Raw genomic sequence first — 19321 nt, 5'->3', positions numbered from 1 at the left:
AAGCAAAGGTGTCCCGACGTCTGACATTCAGTCAAGACAGCAGAGGACGCGCAGACCTCCCTGGGGGCGTGCACAAAAGGGACGTGAAAGTCACTATTACTTCTCAAGTCACGAAGGGCTTTCACTCATGGGGAAAGCCTGCAGTAGGGCACTGTATCAAGCGACGTTCACAGTACACAGGAAAGCAACGCACTCGTTGCTCATAGTTTGTTTTTTAATTCTTTATTGCATACCATGTGAACCGCCTCATGTCGTAATTACACACCAGGTTTGTACTGAACAGATATATTTGATCAACTCACACCGGGAAGAACCCCTACTCTTTTAGATAAGTGTGGTGGGTTCTTGAACGTGCACTAGGTGTGGCTCTCCTCAAACACGGACGTCCCTAACCGAAGGTAGGTACTCATTTTCACCTGAGTGAAATGAGAAAAGTTGTTTCCCAAGGGCACAACGTCGGTGGCATGTCAGGGGATTCGAACCAATAACCTTTGGATTCTGGGCCAAACACAATAACTGTTACGCTAACACGACGCCACTTTGCGTGCTCCGTTCTCCTGGTGCATGAAGGGTCTCTCCAATCTTGTGAACCAACACTCTTGACTTCATAATTCGTGAGACACTCTAAACGGACCATCACATCGATATTCCCTCTCTGAAAATAGGTGATGTGGTCATCATAACCATTGTTATGGGTGAGAAGTCTGCCGCAGTATTTCTTTGGCCGTTTTAAGTTTTGACAATTTCTTTGTCGCAGGGTGGAACATGAATTTTCACGGGGCCTGTAATGTGTTAAGCTTGCAGTTGATTTCTAAGATAAGCCCATATATAACACCAACCATGGTTGATGAGATGGCAGCATGGCAGCGTTGATGGTGGCGAGTCTTTGCCCACTGTTCACTCCACCCCACTGAGATCGGACAGATCGATCGTGTTCTGGACGAATGCGAGGTTTGTCCCAATCTGACAAGCATAGATGCACCAGTCATTAAGATATTCACACTTGGTAAAGTGAATACGCTACATGAAGCAATGTTTCTGTAGAAGCAATTATCATTGACGTTATGCCGGTGGCTATACACTTAATACCCATCGGAATGATGTATCCATCTGGAAACATAGGACTCTTATCGTATAGATCGTAATTATGTATAGGTAGTCTAAACCATTTAGGTAAAGCCAAAAATGTCCGTAGTCTTTATTAATGTATTTTATTGGCTTTTAATGTGATGTTAAGTGCGGAGTTGACCATGCAGAGAAATCTGTTATATTCCTGTTGCCGGATCCTCACAAATGTGTTCCACAGTTTTGCTTCGTCAGCAAGTTGCGAGGAAACATCTGTAGGAAAAGTGGATAAACTCAAACAAATCATCTCCAACTCCGCCCGTGTCTTAGATGAATTAGAGATCTACTTTACAGACGGCATGTGAACTGCGACATTTTCCGCCGCTCGCTCTGTTACTCCCGCCCGTTTTTCTGCAGACGACACTTTGGGTGACAGCCAGCCCTCCAGCTGGTTAAGAGGAGACCGGGCTCGTGACGGTTGACGACCGCGAGAGCGTGTCTGTCGACACAAGGACAGCGCTGCCAGAAAGTGACTACATTTTCTGGCTCTGATTGCAGCTGCACGGTCGGGTGATGCTGATGCTTCGCTTCCGCGCCAAAACATGTCTGAGAGGCACAAGAGGCAAGAGAGTGACATCGTCCGCCATATTTCTTCTGCTATCGAGTTACGACTGACGTGAGCGATCGTCTGCCGAAGGCAATAGGGTCAACCGAGAGGGGTAGGATCGATCTCATGACACCCAGGAGAGCTGTCCCATTATGGGGAGGAATGGATACAGTGAACGGTAGATGGAAGAGTTAAGTGTTACGAGCAGAGAAAGTTGCCTAGTGGGACGGAATAAGGAACGGGTGGGAGAGGGATGTCCGATGACCTGACAGCATGCCATTGCCGTCTAATCGTGAAGCCAACAGTCACTGCAGGAGCGCTCCGTGTCACGTACATTAGAAAACAGCGGATATCTCATTTAAGAAAAATTAAACGACCATGAGCATTATTTTTGGAATCTAGACAATTTAGGATTATGTTTATGGTCAGAAATGTCATCGAAAATGCATACCTCTGCGTATTCTTTCTCCATATTTACCTTCGCCGGGAATGTATGCATTCGCGGTAAGGTTATGTTATCGGTTACGCCAGCTGTAAAGTGGGTCCGTATGTATGTCGAGATCATAAGTCCAGAGAACTTTGACGGATCTTGCTGATTTTTGGTAGGTAAGTGGCGGTTGTGGGAACAAAGGTCAAGTTCGAAAATGGTTAACCTTGCGTTTTCCTAAAGTGCTCCAGTGGACTTTTTTGTTAGTGTGTTTGTATGTAGACAACATAACTCGACGTATTGATGATGGATCTGCATAATTTTTGGTGGGTACGTAAAGATTGTGAAAACAAAGCTCAAGTTCAAAAATGGGTCACCTGGCATTTTCCTGCGGTACTGCAGTGGGCTGTTTATGTATGCGTGTTTGTTTGTTGACAGGATAACTCGAGAAGCTGTTGATGGTTGTGCATGATATTTAGTGAATAGGTAGATTTATTAAAGGGGAAGGTCAACTTCGATGATGGGCCTCCTAGCGGGTACTTTGAGTACTGCAGTGAAGCTTCAAAGTTTGAGGTCGAATTTTCTGCAAGTGCTACGATCATGATTTTTGTGTGGTAGATAGTCCATGCCACATGAAGTAAGTTGTGCACGTTTGGGCCCTCTAGCGGCTTGTTTGGAGCTGCAGCGGGTGTTTTTAATTTATTTGTTTTGACCTTTGGACATGAATAACTAGACTTATGGTCAACGGATCGTCTTGATTTATGGTATGTAGATAGCTCGATTAATGATTTACATAATTGAATATTCATTATGCAAATCAGGAGCTAATTTGCATAATTAGCAAGGAAAGTTTATAAATCTGCTGCCTTTCAAAATAGGACTCTCAAACATGTGACATATATAGCTGAAAAAGAGAGAGGTATCGATAGATACCAATAATGCTAATAGCTACCAATGTTGCATAATTAATGAGAAAATACTAATTGAAAATACCACAATAGTAAATGATTGGAATTTCATTCTTGTATCATTAGGAAGCTAAGTAAAGGTGAACAATATCAGACAAAAATCATGCATGACAAGGCCTCATTAACATAATTTATAAGGAAATGTCTACAATTCCCTTTCAATTTGCTATTTTTAAGTCTATTTATTCAGGTTAAATTGCACTGACAGGTGACCTAGTTTACCGGAGCAGGCTCCCTGTGAGACGTCCCTGGAGGACACATGTGATACTTTACTTGCCTGGTGCAGGGCTCTGTTTTGGGGTCAGGGAGGTCACACGGGCTTACGATCTAACGCTCTCCCTGTTGGAAGGTATAGGTTTGATAAAAACTGATTGATATGTCGACTATGAAAATATGGGCATAATTGAAGCAAATACATTGCCAACAAATTGCCTTATTTTCTGTAGTAAAGATAAAAGTTATGATACCAATTAAGCAAAAATATTCTTACAGTGATTATTTTTATAACTCTTGGGAGAACTCGTGTAGGTATAGGTATGGGTTTGTTTTAAACTTTGAAAGAGAATACTAGTTACTCAAGAAGGTGATGACGGATCGTCATGATTTGTAGGGATGTACATAGTTTGAGTGATGATTTACATGATCGTATAAGAATCATGCAAATCAGGATCTGTGATGTGAAAAAGTATACAAACCCTTGCATTCCATTGTAGTCAAACACGTGACATGTAACCGAGAAAGAGAGGAATATTGATAGATATCAATTATGCAAACGAATACCTAATTTGCATAATTTATGACAAAATACTATAATTCCAGAGTAGTAAATGATGGGATTTCATTCTTGTGGCGTTTGGGAGATAATCAAATGTGGACGTTATCAGACATAAATCATGATGGCCTCATTTACATAATATATGAGGAAATGCTACAATGGTCCTCTTTTCTAAGATTTTACTTTAATGCTGTGTTTTGTGTAGAGAAAAGGATCACTTGAAATTCATGCAATCGAGGACCTTATTTACATACTGAGTGATAAGCATTCACTCGAAAAGGCTAACATCAGTCGGCGAAGGTATGAGGTCGTGGAACTCTAGTTCAATGATGATATCATCAACGTAATCAATGAGACATTCCATAAATCCTTCGTGTTCGGTGATCATCGGCGCGTTGTTAAATGGCCAACTGTCTTTGGAGCTGCTCAGATAGTATCTACCTGTCAGACCTTCCTGTCTATAACCCCGTAAATTACAGACTTAAAGACTGTGGAAAACAGGCCAATCAGCGAAGACTTGGACACAGTCTGCTGTCGCATCCCATTACGGCTCGGAAAACGTTTTTATCTTAAGTTTTGATTCGCATGATGCAGTAAAGGCACCTAATTTGCATAACCAATGAGATTTGTTGTAAGTTATGAAATTTTCGTGTTTGTGTATGTGCGTTAGATTGACGTGATCCTCACTACGCAAAGACCCAAATTAGGGCATATTTGGAATGCCTTTTGGCGAGGGTAGGCGAGCGTGGAACTCTTATTTTGCAAGCATGAAATTCTGCACCTTGAAATATGAAAGTAGTACAGATTTGCATTCAGAACTTGTTTCACTGTATCAGTCTGGAAATGTATTTGCACTAATTTCGTACATCTTGTGTTTTACGGAATCGACATATTTCCACATCGAGGGATAATCGTTGTTTGATAGGCACTCCAGCACTTAACGTGTGTTTCAGGTACCCACGAGATCACAGGCACTTTATCCAACACAAAATCGGTCGTCAGTGCACACACAGGAATAACACATTATATGTGTTAACAATCTTGACAGCTCTAATTTCAAATGTAGCTTTAAACACACGTCCTAGGATTTGATGATAGGGATTTATGTTATCTCGAAGAACACGGCTGAGGCAAATCTACGAACATTGTATATCAGCCAACTACATTTGTACATGTCATATTGTTTGCATTCATGCAAATATGACTATTTGTCGAACGTTAAGCAATCGTTTACTTTCATGTGACATCAGCTTTGTTTTGATAACGTTATGATTATGATTTCAGTTAGATTTCATGAATGTTTTCCCCCACTATTCTCTGTGAGGAAATGGTGATTGAATCGGGCGATGAATTGTCTGGTGCCATGGCAACAATGGTTTTAATTCCATGTGCAGAACAAAGAGTGTTCTGCCGACATGTACTTTTATGTGCATTTTAAATGGAAAGACGAGTGAGTTGAGAAAATTCAATCCACTTGTCGTTTTTATGGCTACAATTAAGGTTAATGTGATTTTTACAGCTTTTCATATAACGGCAACTGAGCGTAACTTCATTGTCCCCTCTCTGCGATATATAAAAGATGTTTTTATGGATTTTCATTCCTACAAATATGATAAAACAACACAAAAGGCCATGATGCCTCAACTTAATCAGGTTAAGTATGGATGAAATCTTATAGAAGGAAAAAGTTTCCTTTGTTACCCTCCTACGATATCTGAGAATGGACCGGTCCTTACATAGCCATTGGAGGAATGAAATTGTCTGAACTGTGGCCTCCCAGCCAGATGCGTGTGCAATTTCAGACAAAATGATTGGATGAAATTGACAGGTCCCTACGGCCAGAGTAGCCATTTTCACAGCAGGGTATCATAAGGTATATCATCGTTGATCCCTTCGTCTGCACAATGTGTAATAAAACTGTGCTCCCTGGCTATATACTGTCTCTGTGAGGAACACTCGTGCCAAGACGCCAATAAAGAACTAAATCCTACGCAGAAGAATTCAGGTGAGTAGTAATATTTTCGGGATGGCCGGCGTTATTTATCTATCTGAAGTGAAACATCGCTCAAAGTTTACAGTCAAGTATTTAGTGACTTATGAGACATTAAAGGTGGGCAGACAAAGGTAGACAGGGCTATGTGATAGAGGAACGTGCTTTACTAGAATAACTGCCGCTTGTAACGCTTGTGTGTGGGTGCACAGACCCGCTTGGAAGTGGCTGTTTAGGCCTAACCGGCTGGCTTGCACACATTATACCGCTGTGTGAACCGCCGGTGTCTCTCCTAGTGGCGGGAAAGATGAGGTCTTGTTGGCAGGTAATGGATGTTGACCCGGACGTTACCAGGGGAGCGGGGACAGCGGAGATGGAGGTCGTCAGGCCGCAGGCTCATCCAATTTATGAGCGCTCTTACAGAAGCCCCCTGATTTATTGCTCCATTACTTATGAATACATCCGAGATTGCCGGCCCGTACAACGGAGATGCGGCCGCGCGGCGCTACAGCCCGGGCTAGCGGCACGGCGTGTTGGCCATGAGCTCGTGTGGCCACGGTTTAGCCTCTACCAGGCTCCAGACGTGGCTGGAAAGAGTAGAAATCGACGAAATAGACAGATATTACCAGAGGAGTTGGCCAGCCGATAGATTCAGTTTCCAGGCGTGGCAAACTGTACCTGTCGGCTAGCCAACTCCTCTATTTGACCGATTTCTAGTCTTTCCGACCACGTCTGGGGCCTGGTAGAGGCTAGCCACAGTTAGCGTCAGACGCTATGTATATGTCTTTACTCGATTTCTTCAGGTTTCGCTGCGGTAGGTCATTCAAAAATAAGGATTGAAGATCGGTTCCACCGTAGCACTTTTGAAAGCCGCGTTCAAAATGACCATGGTCTATAGGAAAATTGTTAAGCTGCAAAATTAATAATCATAACTGATGCGCTTCAAAATTTAGTTCATGTACTATAACTCTGCCACATAAAAATGTCCTCTCCATACTTAATATTTTTATAACCTGTTTTTTTCTAATCCACCAAGGGAACCCCAACGCACGTTATGTGAACATTTCATCCCAACCTCTCTACAGTTTTACAATACTCGTGTTGCCTAATTTGACGGGTCATTGCATCTCTGAGGCTGTTGAATAAGCCCAGCCATCCATTTTAAACCACGCCGTTTTTAACGGCTCCCGCACCCGTCCGTATCAACATGCAAACCCACATCACCACCGCCGGGAAGAAATATCGCTTTCAAATTTTCCCCAACAGAAAGCAGCATTTTACAGGAAATACCGGCGTGTGTTAATGGCAGGGATATGGGGATTGTTTTCGCTGATAAACGTTTATCTAGTTAATGGCGGTAATCCAGTAATATTAATCTCCCTTGTCGTAGTGATAGATCTGTTCCGGACGTTGTGCATAAGGCGGAACCAAAAAGCCAATACTTCCTCAGCGCGTACGCGGGGTGGATGGGTGGAGAATGACTGTACCGTGCTGTTTGTAGGCGTACATTCAGCTGTACTGGAAGAGAGCGGCAAGGAGATTACCAGTAGGGCACTCAGCAGTGGTAGTTTACCTCTGCCGTGAAGATTTAAGTCTGGTGTTCATCCCTATGTTAGCTTTAGAGAAGGGAATCGGATAACGCCGGCGAAATGGAGCTAAAATAGTAGCCTGGTATCAAAACCTATTATAGCTCCCGAGTCTCTTCTTGCCTCCCCGCAAATAGTCTATTATCTAGGAACAGTCGAACACCTATTTGTAAGAACCCGGATTCATGAACGTACATTTTGGAACAAATAACGTTCACTCCTGCTAGCCTTGCCAGAAACTTCAGGTAGCTACAAATTGCCGCTCAGTCAAGGAGCTTTCTATACACTTACAGATGCAAACAAATTGGCAGGAAGGAAGGCAGCAAGGTACTTACTAGATTTAGTTTTCCTGTGACGCGTCGGCGGTTTGAATGGTTGGGACACGAGTATATGCGTCAACCGAGTTGTTGTTCTATAGTAGGTAACCGGTACTGATTTACTTGTTGGATTGGTGAAAAGGACCCCACAGTATTGCTATTAACTCTTAGCTACTTCCTTGGAAAGGTTAGAGAGATTGCCTTATATCAAGATGTGCTTGTAGATGCTCAGACGGAGCAACTTAAGTCCCCAGATGAGTTGGCCTTGAGGTTCAAAGGTCTGACACTTAAGTGGTGTCAAGTTGTCTCCTTTGTCAACAAACATACCTGGGCTCAATTTGTGTTTTCCAACAGTCGAACATGCGACGATGATTGAAGTGTTTAAGCGTGGACGTTGTTACAGGCACTTCACACTAAGACATTTTATTTGTGACCTTTTCAGTTAAAACGTTATTCTTGTGCGTATGTCTCAAAGACAACCAATCAATTCACCTACCAGCCAACCAAACAATCAATCAATTAATCGTTATAGCAGTTAACAGCTATACGGTGACGATTTTCCTGTGCCACGGGCGGAAATGAATACATAAATCGATTGATTGATGATCAGCTGTCGACCTCGGTAGACAGCAAACCCCTGTCTGTTGATTAACGGTCGGTCCCTGACTCATGATGGCTGGGTACCAATGAGACAATCTGGGCGGCCCTTGTCAGGCTGCCACGCCGACATGCAGCACCCCTATCACTGGAGCGGAATGTATAAACATCGACTCTCTCTCCTGGGGTTGGTGTTGGGGAGGAATGCAGTTATAGCCCTGCTGATGTACGTGGTTCCTCCGGCCTGACACACACAGGATCACTAGCTCCGTGCGAGCCAGGGGAAGGCACGCACGGAATGTGCCGTATCCTTGCACTTGTCCTTGCTTGCGGTGTTAGAGGCCAGGGCGAAAACCTCGTCTTTGTAACTCCAGTTGGTCAAGGTTAACACTACAGCGCTCACTTCACGTGTGTGCACGGAAGATGAATAGATGACGTTATTGCTCTTGTCAGCTCGGATACAGTTTATATACGATGTGTCGAGCCGTGGTGAGTTGGAAAGAATGCATGTCTTCGCTAAACGCGTTTCACAGCGGCTGTTACTTACAAAAAGGCTTCTTTGTGGCAATAGCCTTGGAAAATGTTCCGTAAATTTTCGTTTGTTACCCATATAGAAGTTATGTATACTGTAGATAAGTTAGCGTTAATGTATTTCTGGGTGATGTTTTCTTGTTGTGAAGCTCGCTGTACCTATTACTCACTTTTTGTGCCACCAACTATATGAAAAATACTTAATTTCTTTCGAAATGAAAAGAAAGACTAAAGAATAACGTTCTCTTGTGGTGGTTGAATGTCTTTGAAAGGCTTTATAAGAACAACAGCGGAAGAGAGACAATAATCGTGACTCTTTTTAATGCGAAAATGCTCCTTGTCTAGTTCATGTCGTTTTATGTACACAAATGTAACTGGAACTTTCATGAGGATTGATGCTACACGCTACACCCATGGTTGTTACACTGTTGTACATTTCCTACAACAGCTGCTCTCGTTCGGCCCTGCAGTCGTTACGACTGGACCGCCCCTTCCCCTCGATTAGAGAACATAATTGTCTATCCTACGCCTTCATCTTTGCGAGAGAGTAAAAAAGATGTGTTTTATGTCGCGATGAGGCGTAACTCATTCAATCACTGTGATCTGCACGTCGGGCTGGCGCGGAGCACGGAGATCACACGTCTGGCGAGGCGGGCCTTTATCACTTCACAAGGGCTTTGAGTTTGTTTCACATCTCACCAGACGCGAGGTTACATGATATAATTGGCCATCACTTGGATCATATTATTCGTCAATCAGGTTCATTTGTAGTTCAGCTTTCCTGATACTGGCGATGAGACGGGGCACTGGGCGGCAGGCAAAGTGGTTGATTGATCGGACCTGTCGTTTGGCGTTTGACTAATCCCCGCCACATGCAAGCCCGGCAGCAGCCCCGCATTTATTATTGCCACACCAGCGCTAGCCCTCGCTCCCGGCGACTGACAGATAGAATCGCTGCTCATTTCATCTGTTTGCCAGCGATCGCGCAGAGCGCAGACTTGTAACCGGGTCCTAATGGCGCGCTTCTCTCTTGTACCCCGCAGGAAGCTTGCTGAGGGCCTGCCGAGGGAAACACAGCCAGGCCGTCATGACGCCGCGGATTTCCGTGTGAGGGAAGATGGCAGCAGTACTCGGGACCCAGGAACACGGCTTGTACGATAGCGGAGACGAGTGGGAAGTCGGGGTCGGCGACCTCATCATCGATTTGGACGCAGATTTAGAGAAGGACCGGCGTAGAGCAGAGGAAGAGAAAATTATGGTCGCTCCTTCACTGCAGAAGGAGTCAAAGACTGGAGCTGCCGGCAAGGACCTAAAAATGAAAGTCAAACGCAGCAAAGGGGTGAATGGAGCGAAGACTTCCTATAGTATTTCAGATCTGAACGTGGGGAAGAAAGATGGCGACTCTCAGTACGATTTTGACGGGGAGAGCAGCCCCGGTGTTGTACCTACGGCGGCGGGGAAGGCTGGCAAGGCCGCGTCTGGTCAGGACAAGCCGGGCAAGGCGCGGGGAGGCAGCGGCGGCAAGGGAGGACGGAATAACGAAAAGGCCAATAAAGATGGCGGAAATCCATCAAAAGAGGCTTTGAGCCAACCTGACGAGTCGACTGGGACGAACATCAATAGTCAAAGTTCCCATGGTAACGAGGACGGGCAAAAATGCACCGGTTCAGGCAAGAACGCCAAACGAGAGGAGAAAGCAGCGACCAAGGGTAAAAGTTCCCCTAAAAAGGACAAGGACAAATCCAAGGACTCCAGCCACGGCGGCAAGACCTCGAAGGGAAGTAAGAAAGCCAGCAAGGCAGAAAAAGCTGACAAGGTAACGTCTACTACCTCTTAGACTTACGCACGCTTTAGCGGCCGTAAATATGTCAAAATTGGGCATGATGGGAGAGGGCTGTTCGGCTTGTGTGAAGAGGTTTTCCTGCGGGATGAGCCGTGTCAGCACCTAGTGCCAATGGTCTGCCCCGGCTGGCCCTGTGTCCCCGATTAGACTGATCACCACCTGAGCAATTAATGAGTGTGCAATAAGGGACGGACCATGTTTAGTTGGGGATCTATGCATGCTATTATGTTTAAAGGCTACAAATGCATGTCGCTTTACAAATGATTTATCGATAATGTTTTGTTACTGTGTTGTGCTCCGTAGTGTACCGTTTCTTCTATCCCAGCCCACGATGTTGTTCTAGCTAGACGGAAATTTCATGTTTGCCAGCTCACGAAAACGATGCCCAGAGGACTGCCGCAAAGCTTCCTGCGAGGTCAGATAGTGTGACCCCGTTGACATATTTCCAAGATGTTCACCCATCCGGCGTTCCATAAAGCCCCGGCCGAGCTCGCACCGCGCCGAGAGAATCCTTCCCGCTCCTCAACAGATCCTCTGCGATATGATAGATTCATCGTAAAACGGAAAATGCTGAGTTGAAAATGATCTCTAGCGATTTGGAGTAGATTAGAAAAACAGTCGCCGGCCTTGAAATCCCCGGCACATGGGGATTTGAAATGTTTTACAATATTAACATAACTGTCGTGGGTTACACATGCGGATCGTGTGTTTTACATTCACACTGCCGTGACTGTGGAAGGAATGGGTTTTGAGAGAACATCATCACAGATTCGATGCAAATGTCAGAGATGTTATGGCCAACTGATAGCTCCCATTTACCGCCGGCATTCATCAAAACTGGCTGAAGTCGGTGCAACATCGCGCGGACACATCATTCTTACAGATCAGCTTCCTGGCTTAATTCTACCATGTACTGCCGCCAAAGATAAGAGATATCAGTAAGATACAGGAAGGTACCGGCGGAAGATGGCTATATGATGAATACAGCGGAGCTATTTCATAGGAAAGGCTTCCAATTAAGATTTGCTTTTGGCGTTTAAAAAAAAAATACTGTGGTTTTTATAAGTACGTAAGCGTGTAAGGCCAGTGGGACAGGCTCAATTAGCAGGCGCGTTGTCTGCCGTGATACCGGGTAATCTCCGGGGAGAGAGACGGTAGTCCCCGCCGCGATGGTTGGAGTGAAGACTGGGATAATTGGGGGGTAGTGGCTGTCAGAGGAGCCCGGCAAGTCAGGATACATTACGATTTTCTACACACAGACATCTGCTTGAAGATTGAAGCTCAGACGACAGGCGGTATTTAGCGCTGCTCTCGTGTCACCTTCCACACCGGCTTGTTAGAGGACATCGTGGCAGGACCGTCCATTTTTCATTAGACGGGGTCACGGTTTGAAGTCACAGACCTTGTACAGAGCCGCGCAGTTCTGACAGAGATTTGTCGCCTCAAGGACGGTTTTGGACCAAAGGTAGCTTTTCCAATAGTGGCGCAGCTGTCTAACGGGTACGAATCCACCAATAAGTTCTTACATAGCAAACGTTCATACCAAATTTATTTGCAACGTTTAACGTCGTACAAAGTGGTGATTGAATCATGTTCATCCGTGGCTTGGACAGATATCTGAATAAGAACGGAAATGACGTGACAACATGACAGAGATCCTGAATCCGTTACCTCACCTATCCGCCACTGATCATAAGTTTCGAGTCCATATCTAACCCTGTTAATACTGGAAGCTCGGTGAATACAATCAGCTGTGTTCTTTAACTGATTCACGTTTCCTAAAGTTCTATCTTCTCAGCTAGACTCCTTTCTTTAAATCAACTTCATCGAGCCTAGTGTTACCAACGACTAAGGGCGGCTCAATGGTCACCATGTAACAAGACCCGAAGGGCACTTCAAGGTGACAGGAACAGCATCTCTTCTCCCTTGGTCAGAAACGTCATGATTGACAAACTGACCCATCAGGAGAAGCAGGGGTTACGAAGGCTTCTCAGGAAATGCCCTCCCCCATTTGCTGGAAACATACTAGAAATTGGCCAAATCATCATCATCATCATCATCTTCATCATCTGTATCCGTGAAAACGTCCCACAGATGCAATTATCAGTTTATCTGATCGCCTACGAGGAACTCTATGCCTGGCTAACTCCTCTGGCAAATGATTCACCCTATTCAGCCACTTTCTAGTATTTTTCCAGCAACCCAGAGGGACTAGGAAGGGGCGTGTTACGTCACGTTGGTTCCTCAAACCGACATGTGACGGAAAACGGAACTGTGTGCCAAGGTCGTCCCGCATATATCACCATTACTGTCAACATGGGGAAGAATGGAAATTCAATTTTCTCAACAAACACCAAGGCGTAGATAGAAGAGCTACGGGGGAAACGTGTTAATGATCACCGGTAGCGCACAAGGGAGGTTTATTCTCTGAAAAACCAGACATGTTTTCCTCTAATTGTTTCGTTATGGCTCATTAGTTGCAAACTTGTATCTGCCCATGGACAGATGGAATCGAAAACATAGTCTCTTTTGTTCGTTACTTTGTAGAGAGGAAATACATTCTTCAAACCTTACACCACTTCCCCATAGTCGTGACCTTGCGGTTAGGAGACTCCAGGCAAAATACTGAACAGACACAGACTCGAGAACAACACCGCAGACGTACGTGTAGCGCTTGTTGGCACGAAGACTTTCAGTGGGCGGCGGATGGGTGAGTGGATGCAGCGTCCTGTCACGACATACGGGAGTCATTTTTCCACACACCACAACCAGTGATGAAAGAACAGGAAGCAGACGGTGGTTAAAAAAAGTATCCTAGCAGATACCGAGTTCCAATCTCCACGCAGATGTCGAAAGGGAAGACCTTAACATTTTCTTAATTGTCGTGATTCTCTGACAAACCTCCGGAGCTCCCATGAGACTTCTGAAAATAATGTCATCAGGTCGGTAGAACATAGGATATAGGAGTTTTCTTTTTTCACAACTGGTAAATGAAGCAGTACTCCAGCCAGAAGGTGTCTAACAGACACTGTAACGTCAGCAGGTGAGGATTTACTCGTTGTGAAAAAAGAAAACTCCAATGTCCAAGCATGAGAGTTGCATGGAAAAGTCTGCCGGATGATAGAATGTCTGCATAACTGCCGCAAGTTTTCGAAGACTCCAGAAACAGTTTCTAACTTATATGGATGTCGTCACCAAACGTTTACTTTACTTACTACGCAAAGATGTAGAAAAGTAAGTTGGCCTTGTTTCCTCACTTCGTCTCGACACCAGTTTGTATGATGTCCTATTATTGGTTATCAAACCTTCGCGATACCAGCAGTTCTAGGATACCTAAAACAGGAGTGATATCAGAAATGCACCAACTGGACTTGAATAATATCTTTCCACGAAGGTCGATATAAGGTGGAAGGCCAGGAATGCGATGGATTCTATCAGTTATCCGTTGGGTAATGACTAACAGTGTCACACGTAGCCTCATTCTCCTCCAGTTTGTCGTGACTGTAGGCAGAGGAAGTTCACAGTTTCCCGAGGCCAGAGGCAACTTAGTAGCCGGATTTCTTTCCGAGCACCTGGGTATCCAGATAAACAGCCGTGCGGCTTCCTCTCGTTTGGAGCAGCCGTCAATCAATCATCGGGTCAGATGCTAACATTTGGTGTCGCCTTTCGACGGCTGAAACGGCGAGCCAAACAATTCAAGGAAGAAGGGATCCGGCCTGGTTCAAATCGATAGTCAGCTCGCCTGAGTGCGGAGATTAGGAAGTGGTTCAACGGAAGGAGTACTCAGCGGCTGTTTGTTAGAAACTTGCTAGAGAGGAACTAGTGGGTTCCGTTTTCATCCCCCCCCCCCCACACACACACACGTTGTGGCAGGTGTAAATTGCCCCCCCCCCCTCCTGCCATCGGAATGGCAAATGTACCGACCCTTGCGTGCGCCACACCGCAGGAAGAGTAGCAGTTGTTGAGTGGGAGCCAGATAGCATGGATAGGGGTGAGGGGAAACCGGGTCAAGGTGAGGGCGTCGCAGTGATTGGATAATTTGCAACTGACAGGCAGGGGGCAAGCTCCGAGTCACTCAAAGCATCCAGCGCCTGTCGTGGTGGCGGAGGGGGGGGCCCTGCCAGTTGGCTAGTCCGATAGAAAAGTATTGTTGATGATCACAAAACCCATCAGGTGTGACACGCGAAGGTTCGGGTTTGCGCTCTACACGTCTGTTAAGTCATGTGTCAGCTTGGTTCATATTTCTGTCCCTACACATACACGCACGCATACACCTACGCACACACAACATACGCAGGCACACATACGAACGCACACACATGCACTTGAACACGCGCGCACACATACGCACGCACACAAACGCAACACACACACGCACACATGCGCACGCACCCACACTCACACACACACGCATCAGTATGGACGTAATCGAGTGAGCTGAAAGCTGGGATGATTTATAGGGTACTAAAGTGTACTCATTTGGCGGAGACGTTCTTGTAAATCGATATCGATTATAATAATTCACAGGTTCCCGCGGTGTCTGTGAGAGAGGAAGAGAAATATGACAGAAGGCGGGTGGAACGGATCCGTGTTGTGACGATTAAGAATGCGATAAGAACAGCTCATATTTCAACCTGCCGGGCCACTAGCAATTGAAGAAGCCTGGGCGCGATCCTACTTCGTTTACCGGGGCTCTCACAGTCTCCCTTTTTGAGCGTGGGTGCAAGTTTGCATCGTGAACGCAAAATGCAAACCGTTATAAGTCGGTAACGAATCAAACTGTTTTGATTTTTGCATCATGAACGGAGCCGATACGTTTGTAAGGAGGCGAGTCGCAGCCCCGGTTAACTAACTAGGATGGCACAGAATACTTCGGAAGTCACTCTCAGTGGTTGAGATCGGTCCGGATCCTCTTTTGGCAGCGTTACAATGAATTTCATATTGCCTCCCGGATCCGTACAACATAATGCTGATAGCAGGAAAATGTTAATTCATTCGGAAAAGGCTTTAAGAAAGTTCACTTGGTCCCCATCGTGTCATTGGCGATGATAACCAGTATTGAGGCAACATAGACCACACTTCTGTTGCGTTATCCAACATAATTGATTTTAGCTATATACTGAATTACGATCCACAGGATATCTTTGTGTCATAACCCAGCAGCTTACTTCAATTTCAATTACAGACATTGTACTTTTGATTTTCACCACGGATACATTAAAAAGGGCGAACATTGAGTGGTAACACTTGTTTAACTAATCAAAAACTGTGGGTGTATTGGCGAAGCGTGGTTAATTTTCCCGTTGAACGATTCCGTCCTTGTGTACATGTAATAAGATAATCACATGCATGAGATCTGTAGTATTTGGAGTTCAGTTCTTTTTCACTTCCGTCTATTTGTTCTTAGACACTTGTACAAAAATGTGGTTTGGCAACGGTGTAATGGCCTTGTTGGGGGATGCGACAGTGCCACAGATCAGATTAGATCAACCGTAAACCGACCGTACTTCGCCCCTGCACTACGCGAAATCTGAGCTTTAAGCACATGTAAAAACAATCGTAATGTATGCGTAAAGCATGTCTTTCATGAAAAAAAAACATCTTTACACATATTGGACTTCGTGCAGTGCTTGTTTCGCCCCCAGTCTCCCCGATGAGACACATGGCCCGTCTCTCCCGACCGTCACGCCCTTTTTACCCCGGCACGGCTGAAGCAGTAATTAGGTTCGACCTCGGTGATTGGACAAGCCGCGAACTGATATGACCGCATCTCGGTGTAATCACACCCAGGAAGCTCCGGATAACCTGGTTAAGTAGGATGTTGCGTTTGTCTTGGGTTTCATTTGAGGTTTATCTGTCATTCTTGCCGGTGTTAGAGGACCAGTAAATCTGTACTTACAGCTGGGATCTATCGTTATGATTTGACTGGTTTCATCAGTAGAACAAATGAGTTAGTTATGGTAAGTTGGGTCTTTAGTTATGGTTGGTGATATTTATTTCCGTCAGGTTGACATTACGCAGACAGTATTTGATATTTCTCCGTAAGGTGTGCTGTGTGGGGGTAGTACACCGTGTTACTGTGCATGTTACATCTGCTGTGGTGTTAAAGACAGTCGGTATATTTTTGTCCAGTCGAGTCTGTCTGGTGAGAGTGGCAGTAGTGGGTGTTTGATTACTGCCGACTTGTGACCTGTGGTCAGCCAACACGCAGGTTTACACACACTTGTACAACATCTGACAGCATCGAACGTTATACATATGGTCCAATCAGATGGCTAGAAAAAAACATTTGGTGCTGAGGTTTCCGAGTTTGTCTTGGGGGGGGGGGTGCTGTTGAATCTAACACAGCAATATTTACACATGGAGTCTGGGGAAGACGTCCCAGAAAGAAAGACCACCATTTACGCACATACGCATAATGGTCCGTAATTAAACTTGTCCATTTGCTGCAATATGCACTTGAATCTTACACTTGCACTTCACTCTACTGGATGGTGGTGTCAGCGGCACGTCACTTATGTCTACCGTTGTTGTTTTTTTCTGAGGAGAAATCTTGCTATTGAGACCTGTCCCGATGATGACTGTTTCCGAGGAGGTTATATTCTAGTCGGTCTGCCGTGACTTCTATTTAGATGTCTGTAACCAGGTTTTGGCACAAGAATATTGCATTGAGAGTTGCGGGTGTCATGGGTGACGAGAGTCAACGGGTACCGTCCCGAAACTGTGCCAAAAAAGCTGTTCCTTGATCGCAAAGGCGCAAAGGTCCTTGACAGAAGTGCTCAAGGAAAAGTGGTTGAGACAGCGGGCCCCTGACTGTTTCCTCAAGTAGAAAACCTTTCTACCTGGAGCTTCAGCCGTGACGAACATTCCAAGAATGATGAAGATGTGGAAGGCCGAAGGGTCAATCGCCTTGAACTTAGAGGGTGATGTTTAAAGAGTTGTGTCAGCTCTAGATTTCACTCTGCAAATTCCCAACCGAGCCCAGGGACACTTCAGGTTTTAAAGAAACAGCTCTTTATTGCAATGTCATAAATCTGAGAAGCGTGGGGGGAATCTAAGGGCCGGAATTGGCGGCTGTTGAAAGGACATAGGCACAACTGCTTCGCAGACGTCAACAGTGTTGAGCCCTGTGGAAGGTTCGCTGGGTTCGTTTGTTGACTTTTGCGTTCAACTTCCTCTGCTGCTTCTCTTCACGGTGACCGCCAGAACGCCATTGATCGGCAGTCTCCCAACTCTCCCCGGCATCAACACTCATTATCAGCGGTAGCGCGATTTGCCTGTTGATGATCTTCTTCTTCTTTCTTTTTAAGGCTACCAACTTCAGGTTATTGAGGTTTCTGTAGCCTATATACGGTACACTGCAAGGTTTGATCCACTCACACCGAGAAGGACACCTACTCGATAAGTGTGGCGGGGTCTATAAGTGCTAGAGGTGTGGCTCTCCTCAAACACCTCCAACCTCCATTAACGCCCTAACCGAGGACGTCCCTATCCGATGCTAGGTACTCATTTACACCTGAGTGAAGTGAGGAAAGTCGTGTTGAGTGCCTTTTCCAAGGGCACATGATCGGTGTTCGGTAACATAACAGGATTCGGTGACATTACAGCACCTCTGGCTTCTGGGCCAAACACCCCATTACGACACACGACCCCATGGCCACCAAAGTAACGATTGCTCTGAGGCTCGTACGGATCCTGCCTCCCCCTTTCTCCGACCAGATTCTAAAGACAACATCGCTAGTTCTTCCAGCTGCCCTGTCTGAATCTGTGGCTAGCTGCCATTATCAATTTACTACAAACAGCCAGAGATCGCACCGGTGGATAACCAGCGAGTCGCGAAAGCTGCTGGAATGATGAGTATGTCCCGGGCGATGGGCCCATTCTCACACCCTCCACCTGTAGGTATTAGGACTAAAGGCTAACCGGGATACAGTCTGGCCGGGGCATGTGAGAATTTGAAGTGCGCGCTTGGCGGTACAGAGGCGTGATGGTGTTTGTCAGCTCCGTGTGGACAGTGTAAACATCACAGGTCACTGGTAGATTCTAATGGCAGGCCTGAATGGTTCAAGGCACGAGTGGTCCAAAACGCAGCACACCAGAAATGAGCTACTTGAATGAAGTGATGTGCCGGTAGCCTCTACCAGGCCCCGCGGATGGCTGGAAAATAGTAGAAATTGGCCAAATAGAGTGAATAGTATGCTCAGGGAGTCGACTACGGAGGTGGCAAATGGTCCCTACCTCCGTAGCCTACTCTCTTAGCATACTATTCGCTCTATTTGGCCAATTTCTACTATTTTTCTAGCCAACCGCGGGGCCTGGTAGAGGCTAATGTGCCGGTACATTATACGATTCACATCGCGTCTACCTCTTAAGAAATTTACGTGCTTTCTCCGTATACATTCTTTTTATGATTACTGTCAAATGTTGATGATTACAAAAGCCAGTCCTCCCGAATGTTTCAACAGTCTTTGCATAGTTCACAGTAAGAAAGTGGAAGATATCATTACAGGCATATTCTTTATAACTTAATTCTCATAGGTCCAATCTGTGTATGGAAATGAGCTTGGAGCGCATATTACATTTGTTTGCCCTTGCAACCTGATAAGATACGTGAC

The 19321-nt window shown here is 45.5% G+C and overlaps 1 protein-coding gene across 5 annotated transcripts in view; it reads left to right on the top strand.

Annotated features, from left to right (window-relative positions):
• Positions 1-19321, top strand: part of LOC136428379 (zinc finger protein 608-like) — a 47803-nt gene that overhangs the window by 3975 nt on the left and 24507 nt on the right. Inside the window, exons 1-2 of one of the 5 annotated variants that reach the window (XM_066417832.1) lie at positions 8275-8821; positions 9907-10679. In XM_066417832.1, coding sequence (XP_066273929.1) covers positions 9981-10679 — 699 coding nt within the window. In that variant the 5' untranslated portion in view covers positions 8275-8821; positions 9907-9980. Of the gene's footprint in view, positions 1-8274; positions 8822-9139; positions 10680-19321 lie in introns of those variants that run through there. The other 4 variants (XM_066417831.1, XM_066417834.1, XM_066417833.1 and 1 more) reach the window with 4 other exon arrangements.

Source organism: Branchiostoma lanceolatum, chromosome 2 (genome assembly GCF_035083965.1).
Source record: "Branchiostoma lanceolatum isolate klBraLanc5 chromosome 2, klBraLanc5.hap2, whole genome shotgun sequence".
NCBI classification, from domain to species: domain Eukaryota; kingdom Metazoa; phylum Chordata; class Leptocardii; order Amphioxiformes; family Branchiostomatidae; genus Branchiostoma; species Branchiostoma lanceolatum.
This window is presented reverse-complemented; position numbering and strand designations above follow the sequence as displayed.